An 11,781-nucleotide genomic window follows, 5' to 3' on the forward strand; every position below is an offset into this window, starting at 1 on the left:
AACACAATCGCAAAAAACACAAACGCAACAAAGTAACACAAAAGAAAACACAAACACAATCACAACGCAAAGTAAACACAAACACGCGCTTTTTTAAAATATTGCCTTTTTTTTAATGGATAGTTGGGGTATTATAGTCGTTTACTAAGTTGAATTAGGCGGTTCCGCCGTCGCCTCGGCGATTTAGCGCCCCTGGCTTAACTTTCAGCACTATGTATTTATGTTTGCATTTAAGTTGTGTTTATGTTATGCGTTTGTGTTTTCCTTTGTGTTTTTTGCGTTTCATTTGTGTTTGCAGTGTATTTGTGTTTGTTTTTTCTTTTGTATTTGCTTGTATCATTTATGTTTTATGTTTATGTTTTCTTGCATTTGCGTTTGCATTGGTTTTGTGTTGTGTTTGTGTTTTCTTTTGTTTTTGTGTTTGCGTTTTCTTTTGTGTTTGTTTTTGTGTTGTGTTTGTGTTGTGTTATGTTTGCGTTATGTTTGTGTTTTCTTTTTATTTGTGTTTAGTTTTGTTCTATTCCCAAGATGGTGCATTTAAAAAAGATTCACCGTGGCGTATGTATGTATAATACTTGAATGGTTGCAATATCACTAATTAACTGCCGTAATTAAATCGTTAATTTCTGTTATACTCACGGGTCGTAGTGTGGATTGCTGATACTGCACACATTGGGGAACAGCTGGCATTGCAGTTTTTCCTTCACTTTTGTTAGAAATAGAATGCAAAAAATCTTTTTAGTAGAGAATGTCTTACATTTTTTTTAAAGTCATTAGGTTCTTTAACCATTGCACTGGAAAATTGTAGTAAATAACATTTATTTTTTTCTTATTCAAGGAATTGTTTAAAATATGTTTTTTATATATTAAAATGTTCTTGCCTTTTTATAATAAATCAGAAACTTCATGACCCCTAAGTATGCTTCCTCGCGTTTTATATACATAGTGATCACCCATTATGCTCAATTGTTTTTAAGACTCATAATGCCGTTTTCGTTGTGTTGGTAATTGGAAAGAGCCACAACGGAAAACATTTTAGCATGAAAAAAAAAACGTGTTTCCAATAAATATGAGAAAATTAAACTGTATTAGTATAATTAGTCTGTATTTGCGCATTTTTCTGTTCGTACATTTTCCGTTGCGTCGGTTTCCTTTTGCGCAATTTTTGTGAACCAAGTCTAGCTAAGTATGAACAAAATTATTTTAAACTGAAAACTTACTCGTACAAGAAAACAGATCTCTTATTCCCGAGGTCCGTCACACGGCTCATGTTGTCTGTATACGTGGGGGGTGAAGGACAGGTTGGGGGAGGGCAGGTTGGGGGCGGGCAGGTTGGGGGCGGGCAGGTTGTGGGAGGGGGACAAGTAGAGGGAGGGGGACAGGTAGTGGGAGGGGGGCAGGTAGTCGGAGGTGGACAGGTAGTGGGAGGGGGACAGGTCGTGGGAGGGGGGCAGGTAGTGGGAGGGGGACAAGTAGTGGGAGGGGGGCAGGTAGAGGGAGGGGGACAGGTTGTGGTTGGCGGATCCGTTGTTGTTGGCGGATCGGTTGTGGTTGGCGGATCGGGTGTGGTTGGCGGATCGGGTGTGGTTGGCGGATCGGGTGTGGTTGGCGGATCGGGTGTGGTTGGCGGATCGGGTGTGGTTGGCGGATCGGGTGTGGTTGGCGGATCGGGTGTGGTTGGCGGATCGGGTGTGGTTGGCGGATCGGGTGTGGTTGGCGGATCGGGTGTGGTTGGCGGATCAGGTGTGGTTGGCGGATCGGGTGTGGTTGGCGGATCAGGTGTGGTTGGCCGATCGGGTGTGGTCGGCGGATCGGGTGTGGTTGGCGGATCGGGTGTGGTTGGCGGATCGGGTGTGGTTGGCGGATCGGGTGTGGTTGGCGGATCAGGTGTGGTTGGCGGATCGGGTGTGGTTGGCGGATCGGGTGTGGTTGGCGGATCGGGTGTGGTTGGCGGATCAGGTGTGGTTGGCGGATCGGGTGTGGTTGGCGGATCGGGTGTGGTTGGCGGATCGGGTGTGGTTGGAGGATCGGGTGTGGTTGGCGGATCGGGTGTGGTTGGCGGATCGGGTGTGGTAGGCGGATCGGGTGTGGTTGGTGGATCGGGTGTGGTTGGAGGATCGGGTGTGGTTGGCGGATCAGGTGTGGTTGGCGGATCGGGTGTGGTTGGCGGATTGGGTGTGGTGGGAGGACAGGGTATACAGGTTATGGACGGCGGACAGGGTGAGAATGGACCAGGTGTGGGGGGGCAATTGGGACAGGCTTTGCAGTTCTTGTCGTCAGCGCCTTCTGTAAACACAGGGAGGTATTAGAACGTGTGTTGTATATATAGTGTTGTTACATAAAATTACGACACTGTCAGTTATCCCCAGTTCAAATCGGAGTCAAGGGGCCTTATGACACATAAAATGTTGACACGTAATAGTTGATTGTGCTGGAGGAAATCCCTGGAATATTAAAGACAAGGAAAGAAAACGTTCCACATGACTGATGATGAATGTATAACCGTTCATTCAGTGGCGCAGCGAGGTCGGGTGTCACCCGGTGCGGCACTTAATGGTGTCACCCCCCCAGAGGCGTAGCGACCCTTCCCGGGGACAAACTTTCAAATTTTCGATTTGCACCCCCCCCCCCCTCAAATTTTCGATTTGCACCCCCCCCCCCCTTCAAACTTTCGATTTGCGCACCCCCCCCCCCTCAAGTTTTTCTCTATATATTTTGCTATTTTTTGCCTTGGTGTCACCCCCCTAAATGGTGTCACCCGGTGCGGTCCGCACCCCCCTCCCCCCCCCCCCTCGCTACGCCCCTGTGTTCATTATTAATAAAACATGCTAAAACATAAAAGCTTGTTATTGAAACGTTTTTTAATGAATTTTTTTTCAGTACTTTATTTGTTTTATTTACAACAGTTACATGACTAAAAACCATTGTCAAGTTTCAGTAGCGTACGCAGGGGGGGAGCAGGGGGAGCGGCCGCTCCCCCTCTGGCCATTTTCAGCAAAGTGGCGCCTTTTTGGAAACTTTTTAAACTCAAAGTTTTAAGCAATGATATTTGTTAAAAAAATATTTTTGGTCGTGCCGACCAAAAATATGTTTTTAACAAGATTTCTTTTAACAAGATTTCTTTTAACAAGATTTCTTTTCCTGCAGCAATTAAGCATTATTGTACTAGTCTAGTAGTGTCTACGTTTACAACACGTATTAACAGCTGCATCAGTTTGCCATTCTAAAAATAACCATTACGATGAATTGCAATGTTTAAAAAACCTCTACGGTAGTACTACTTGCAAGAGGGGTGTTAAGTTTAAGGCAACTGTATAATGTATTTGCTTACGAATAATTGAAGTAAAAAATGTTATACATAAAACTTCACACATAATTACTTTATATTTACAGTTTGAATCGTATGATTATTTTTTTTAAAATTACAATACATAAAACAAATACAACTGATGTGGCACCTCTATTTAAATTTACTTATGAGCAAACTGCGTAGTGGTGGGGAAATTTTGACAAGGTCAACAACGTTATTACGATGAAATAGTAGTATTCTTACAGTTTGGGCGATAGTGATTACGATTACAAATTATATGAAACAGTTACAACCCCCTCCCCCATGGACCCCTCTGTAAAACAAATATTGTCATAATATTTTAATACCACTGCTACTTATTTAAATTTATTTCTGTTATATATATATATATATATATATGCATGTAATATATATTTGTATAATATATATGTATGTTTCGAACAGTCATCTAAAAACTGACGCTATGTTAACTCTGAGTTGGTTATCTCCCCCCCCCCCCCACACACACACCTCACCACCACAATTGTGTAGAGCGACATTAATGTCACACCTAGGTATACACTGGGTTGGATAATTGACCTAAAGTGAACGGACAGTAGTGAATGAAGTTGAACCCAACCCCCCCCCCCCCAACCCACCCCGAACTGATCTGTTAAGTACACGTAGAAAAACGCGTAATAATGTACCAAAGTACCATGCCGCCAGTAAAACTCTGTGAATATTGTTTTTGCAATTACCAGTAAAAAGGTGTGTGATCAATACAGTGATCTAACCCACACCTATCACTATGTTAAAAAATGATCTTTAAAGAACACAAAGAAACAGTAGTTAATTAAAAATATATGATCTGAACGAAAACGCCCGTATATAGTTAAATGTAGGCTATTATTCCGAATGAATTTCTATTATATCGAAAAGCGTGCTTTTATACCAACTCTGATTTTAAAAACTTTCATTATGCTGTAACACTTTAGCATTTATGATGACGATATATTAAATTTTGATTATAGACAAAAACATTTTGTAAACACGAATAGTGTTAAACAATTTCATCATATTCTAAAGTAATTATTTATTTGTTTTGACATTTGTAATTAAATGTGTAGATATATACATATTTATATTAAGAGTGATTATTTCCCCTATTTCACTTGTCTTATTAAATAATTTTACAGGAATTATTATGTAAGAAATTTTTTTACAAGAATTACAAAACAGATTGTGTTACATTCATTGTTTTTGGTTGTAGTGTGTATATATATATATTTTTGTGTTTGTTTAGATTGATACAATTTTTGTTTTGTCTGCCTACATTGTGTTTTTTCTTATTTCTTCAGAGTGCTACTTTCAATTTATTTTACATCATAGCGAAGTAATGACATACAGCTAGTAATTATATATATATATATATATATATATATATATATATATATATATATATATATATATATATATATATATATATATATACACGTATATAGAACGTGTTAAAAATTCGGCGCCTTTTTTTGCTCTTTTCGCTCCCCCTACAACGAAAACCTGGATACGCCTCTGTCAAGTTTATAGCTAAAGTTTCAGTAAAATATTATGGGATGGCGTAGTCTAGTGGTAAAGAACTAGACTGCTGACCCGACTAAAAACCATTGCGCGCCTATTGAACGTGATGACGCGCTTTTGTCGTAGAACCCCCCCCCCCCCCTTTCGCTCCACGCCCAACACGGCCGTGATGACGCGAGTGGAGAGAACTGCCTACTAATTCGGTCCAAATTTTAATTAATTCATTACAAAATTAATTAGGAGACCAATAAGGTCACGATGCATTGTCTTCATGTCTTGACCCACGTACCAACTACGAACCGTATCTGTCAGTTAGAAGTGCCTGCAACTTCACACGGGCGTTTCGATCTAGACAGACAGACTGACGACAGACTGACTACAGAAGAGGAAGTGAGTTAAATAAAAGCTTGTAAAAAGTGTGACAGAAGCACATGGAAGGAGGTTAAATAATACATTGTAAAAAGAAAAAAAGTAATGATTTTCATATATACATAATTTTTATAAATATATATATGTATATATATATTTTTGCTGGTGGGGGGAGGGGTGAAGCATGTGTTCCAGTTCTGTCCCTGCATCCTTGTATTTTTATTGACAACGGACCATTTTAAAATGTGCAATACCGAGTTCAGCTCTATTGTTAAAACAGCAGAGACAAGCGCCGGGAAAAATAACACAATGAGGAAGTTCATTGAAGGTCTCATTGAATAAAAATATTTTGAATGACTCTAAACAGCAGGGCAGTAATGCTCTTTGTGATTGCAAGATATTTTTTTTCGAAATAGAATGGACGTTTTTTACAGCTACAAAGTGTGCATTGAGCCAAGAAACCGTAACGCAAACTAAAAATTAAGCACGAAAGCAATACCAGCACATAACTGACATTACAGATTTGATACACATAACTATTCATCTGAATATAAGGAATTCTTTATATATATATATATATATATATATATATATATATATATATATATATATATATATATATATATATATATATATATATATGTATAGATAAAGAATTCGAAACTAAAATGAAGAAATGATGCTTTATACAGTGATTGGAAAACACAACATAAAATAAATGTCATTTTTCCAATTCTAACTGACCAATTTCTCTGAAACTTTACGTGTCGGTCAAGAACCGATGCAATCTAACATCAAATGTTACTTTATTGGAAGATTTACTAAATTTGCAGAAGGAAAATTATTTTGCCAGTTCAATGTACGAATAATTTAAGCTAAATATTTTTTTTAAGTACAAAGAGGGGGTAGGGGATCACGCCGTGACGTAAATTTATTTATCCTATACATACTATATATATACATATATATATATATATATATATATATATATATATATATATATATATATATATATATATATTAGCCGTCCAGGCCAGGCCCTGCGCTAGTCTCCTGTTAAAAAACCTATCTGTAAAGGACCGTGCCTTGCGTTTTTATTAAGCCGTATGTACCAGCACCCGCATTTTCCGGGTTTAGGAAATATATTACTTTTCACATAAAATGGCTACTTGCAAGTATTTGCTTTTGTGTTTGCGTTTGCGTTTGCGTTTGTATTTGCGTTTGTATTTGTGTTTACGTTTGCTTTTGCTCTTGCGTTCTCTTTTGTGATTGTGTTTGCGTTTGTGTTTGGTTTGTGTTTCAGTTACGTTCTGTACAACATTATTAAGCTTTTAAAATTGTGTATTAAGAGAATCTTCTAGAAAAGTAATTTAAAACTTGTAACAAAAATACTTGCTTTGAAACTACCAATAAAATCATTCTTCATCCTGGGAAAATCCTAAAACATCAAACACAATTGTTATTTTTAGTAGTTTTGGTTGGCCTTTAAAGTAACAATAAAAAGGGAAGTAATACGGTTAAACTCAAATTTTAAAAACACTCTAACGTGATCTTGTGAACGTGTAAGATCTCCTCTTTACTGAGAAGCAGTAAGTTATTTTTTGTGGGTTTTTTTTAATATTAACATATAATTTTATATGTAAAAAAACAAATACTACGTGTGTTTTTTTTTATATTTTTGTTTACTTTTTTGTTTGTAAAAAGAAATATAAATAAATGCTGTATAGCATGTTCCATTGAATTAATTTTAATGATTTTTAATTAGGATTGTGTATAAGAAATTATGAGAACTATCTTTACGGTGATGTAAATTAATAACTACAAATATGAATGAGAAAAAAAAGGTCGCTTTTTTTAAAGATAAGTATAGTATAGGTAAATAAAAAAGCTACTTTATTTATAAATTACCTCTTTATTGCAATTGTTAATATCTTTTGTTCTTCAAGTTGAAGAAAGTTGTATTTTTATTTTCGTTACCATAGGTGTGTCGACATACAAAGAAAGAAAGAAGAAAATTACACAATGAACAAAAGGACAGATGGCTCCAGCAATATAAAAGCTGGCATCACAGACTCGCCGCGTGTGTTGAGAAGTATGCCTGGCATTGCTGCCGGAAGTGTGGCTGTGGCAACACCACAATACGACCATCCACATCAACTTAACACAGTGGTGAGCAAAAATGATCGAAGCACTGGTTACCAGTCCGTGTATCAAGGTTCATTTGCCAACTATGATAATGATATGGATACCATAACGATTGGGAATGTTAAAGATCAAAATCATGGAATCCCACAAGTTCCAAATCCTATTCCACAAAGGCCACTTGGCATACCGGAAGAATCAAATCATATTCCACAAAGGCCATCTGACATACCGGAAGAATCAAATCATGTTCCACAAAAGCCATCTAGCATACCGGAAGAATCAAATCATATTCCACAAAGGCCATCTAGCATACCGGAAGAATCAAATCATATTCCACAAAGGCCATCTGACATACCGGAAGAATCAAATCATATTCCACAAAGGCCATCTGGCATACCGGAAGAATCAAATCAAATTCCACAAAGGCCATCTGGGATACCGGAAGTATCAAATCATATTCCACAAAGACCAACAGGGCAACATATTCCCGGCACGTTTCAAATCACTGTTCAAAACATTTCAAAAACTTTTAACTTTGAGGTTCGTTCCACTGATTCCGTAGATGATCTCATGATGAAGATTCATGACAGAACGGGTATTCCCTCCGACCAACAGAGGCTTATGCACGTGGGAAAACAATTGACCAGCAAAATGACCCTTAGCCATTACAACATCAAGGAAGGAAGTGTAATTTTTATATTATTCAGAATGCGTGGAGCTTAGACCAGTGGCGTATGCGGGAGGGGGGGATAACCAACTCCGAATGAACATAGCGTCAGTTTTTAACTAACTATTCTAATTATACATATACAATTATACATAGATACTGATTCGGAAATATATTTAAATTTAAAAAAAATGACCCCCCCCCCCCCATTTGTTTTATTCTCTAATCATCTCGCAAAATAAAACAAGGTTTACGACAATATAGTAGATGTTGCAACGCTTTAAAATAATTTAAAATGTTTTTTTTTCAAGATCAAATTAAAAATATATTGATTAATCAAAAGACACTTTTATAAAATTGTTGGATATGTTGTTTATTTATTTATTTGCCAAATGCTGGATTATTGTTATTCTAAATGTCACATTTTTTCTTATCTTTAATAAACTTGTACTCATTGTTAGACATAAAATTATAAGCAAGATTCTATCATAGTTATGTTCTAATCTGTTATCAAAACCTAACGTGTTAAGAAACAAATATTATCTTGAAATATTTTGAAATAGTTCAGTACTATTTCAGACCTAAATTATTTGAAAATAAAATTTGTTTCTTAACATTGAAATAGGTTAAGTTTGGATATAATTTAATAAAATCTAACATCGGAATGGATTAAACTAGGATATTATAATTTAATTAGAACAAGATTTTACAATGTGGTTACGGAGAGTACGCTTACTAATTCAAAATATGTTCACTAATTGATAGGAAGGTTCCAAGCCAAGATGATAGTGCGTTTGCTAAACACTCAGGTGGCATGAGTAAGGTACCGAAGCACTCGTGAATTTTTTTTAATGTTCCCATCCAGACAGTAGACAGAGGGAAGTCTCAAAACACGTAAATGGCTCTAAATCATTGCTATATTTTGACGTTTGGTTTAGTTTTAATAATCTATTCATTTATTACTCATATGCGATTGACGCTAGAAATAAACCGGCTGATCTTTTTTATGAATCTGATTCAGAATAAGTGAATCAAGGGTTTTATGCGCCCATGCGACGCATACACATGGGCTGTGCCACCGCCACCCGTGCGCAGCGCAGTGCGCTGAAGGCCTATCCATATCTACACCGATGCGACGTATACACAAGGGAGGTTCTACCGCTCTGCTAGTCTAAATCTACAAAATCAAAGCTGATTCTGTCACGCTCTCTGTTAGCCACACCGTGAATTAAATTGTGTATTTGCAGATACGCTGTATAGGAATTTTAATTGCCAAGCTGTGTGGTCCATTCCAATCCAACAATCACACCGGAAATCTAAAGTCATCTCTATAATCGCGTTTAAAGTGACCACAAACTGACCTAGACTGGCGGCCTTCTATAACCTATACATTTTATACATTTTTTAAAGTACTTTGAGTAGTTTACAACTCTATGACGAGACACTAAAGTGATATTTTTAAGGAGATAGCTCAAGTGCCGTAAGCACCTGGAAAAATACCAAATTCTCAGGGGATGCCATTGGACATACATAATTTCTCGGTTTTATTTATTAATGGAATGTAACTGCGTACTGAGGTTAAACGTTTAATCTCCCACGTTTTGACAATACAAAAAATAAAGAAAGAAAACGTTTGTTCTAAAGAAAAATCATTTAAAATGTATAGGGAACTTTTTCTTAAGTAGGTGTGATAATTAATAAAAAACAATTTATAAATAAGATTTGCTTGATCGCTGATGCAAACAAAGCAAATAGGCTACTTCACGGGTAATCAGTGCCGTTCAGTAGTGCGTTGGTGTGTATTTTCTGATGCAAAGTTATTTTTAACATTTGTTGAATAGTTAAAGAGGTACAAAACATTACTGAAAAAACTCAAAGAGAGAGAAATGAAAACTGTTTCGACCTAAAGTCTTCAACGGTTAAAAAAAATTGAATAATTACTTTACTAAACTCTTGCTATCTAGAAAATTAATTTTAAAAAAAACTACCGCTTTAATTTATTTTTATTGCAAAAAAAAAGGTTTTATATCCGGAAGGTGAAGATTTAGTACTTACACAGTTAAACTGGCAAACTTACCACTATCTGCGATAGTCCACAGAAACACCGCCACCATCACCAAAGCTGCAATACTCTTCATTTCTAAAAGTAAATCATTAAAGTGGAATCGGTATCACAATGTAAATTATTTAAACTAAATGTCATTAGAATTTTATATTCCTCCTAAATATATTTGAAAATTCGTAATTTTAATTTAAAAAAAAATAAAGTTATTATTTTCTAAATTTGTCAGTAAAGCTCAAATCATACTACATCCATATCAGTAAAAGCAACGTGGATTATGTAAATCTGTCTTAATTAGATCGGATATTTAGAGATAAGATGCAGAGGAATTTTTCTTGCCAAACTGTGTGGTCCATTCACAATCCAACAAGATTTTATTTTGCTAGACATGGACTACTTTAAATTAAGGCAACAAAAAGTTGACTAGACTAATGCAAGAAAATACTATTTAATTAGCTATTTTATTAAACATTATGAGGAGAGCGTTTGCCAGTTTTATTTAAGCAATACGAAAACAAAATGCACTTTATACCACAGAAAAAAATGTAATAAAAAAAATTCATAAAAAACGTTTTAATAACAAGCTTTTATGTAATGATGCACTAAAAAGTAGAAAATAAATTATAGACTACTATTTAAATAACTATAAAGAAAAGCGTGGGTCACTTTAGTATCTATTGGATACCTTTACTAATGTTAAGGAAGACACCCACGCTTTTCTTTATAGTTATTTAAATAGTAGTCTATAATTTATTTTCTACTTTTTAGTGCATCATTACATAAAAGCTTGTTATTAAAACGTTTTTTATGAATTTTTTTTCAGTACTTTACATGTTTTATCTACAATAGAGTTACATGACTAAAAACCATTGCGCGCCTACTGAATATCACGTTCAGTAGGCGCGCAATGGTTTTTTGAACGCAGCCATTACGTGGTCGTGATGGCGCAGCTATTGATGACGCGTGTGGTGTGGTTGGCTAGACATGCCTACTAATTCGGTCCAAATTTTAATTAATTCATAAAAAATCAATTAGGCATCCAATTAAGTCAAATTTAGTTTCAGATTGCATTGTCTTCATGTCTTGACCCACGTGCCAACTGTGAATCGTGTCGGTCAAGTAGAACTGTCCGAATTTTCACTCCTGCGTTTCCGTCAAGACAGACTTACGACAGACAGAGGAAGTGAGTTAAATAAAAGCTTGTAAAAATGTAAAAAATAAAGACAACTTTTTAAAAACAGAACTTAAATGTTTTGAAAATTGTGATAATATTCTCATCTTTGTATCACCCTTCATCTATCATAGTTATCTAGAGCTGTTTACTATTTCTCACCAAAAAAAGTAGTTCTTTAGTTCCTATACATAGACAGTTCTCTATTTCATTGACTAGCTACATACTTCCGATTCCTAAAGTAGAAATAATGATTTTAACTTTCAGTGTTTTCTTTAAAATTTTAAACTACTTACTACACTGAAGTTCAAGTTTCAAATAAAGATGTGCGACCCAACCTATTATTTATAAACCGCTTTACATATATTTTTTTTTACACTTAATCGTTTTAAATCATGACTCGTTTGCTCCATATTGATGAGTTAATGTAGATGTAGATTGATACCACGAATAGCCACACTTTATGGCATAAACAGTTTAAAATTATAGTGTCATTATTC

At 35.9% G+C, this 11,781-nt stretch overlaps 1 protein-coding gene across 1 annotated transcript; it reads left to right on the forward strand.

Annotated features, from left to right (window-relative positions):
* The first annotated feature begins 7,258 nt into the window (after window positions 1-7,258).
* LOC131943870 (uncharacterized) lies at window positions 7,259-8,104 on the forward strand. The gene has a single exon (XM_059304170.1). It carries the CDS (start codon window positions 7,259-7,261, stop codon window positions 8,102-8,104), a length of 846 nt encoding a protein of 281 aa, XP_059160153.1.
* The last annotated feature ends 3,677 nt before the right edge of the window (window positions 8,105-11,781 follow it).

This window comes from Physella acuta, unplaced genomic scaffold (assembly GCF_028476545.2).
Source record: "Physella acuta isolate Inbredline_101_S28 unplaced genomic scaffold, ASM2847654v3 ptg000471l, whole genome shotgun sequence".
In the NCBI taxonomy this organism is placed as follows: domain Eukaryota; kingdom Metazoa; phylum Mollusca; class Gastropoda; family Physidae; genus Physella; species Physella acuta.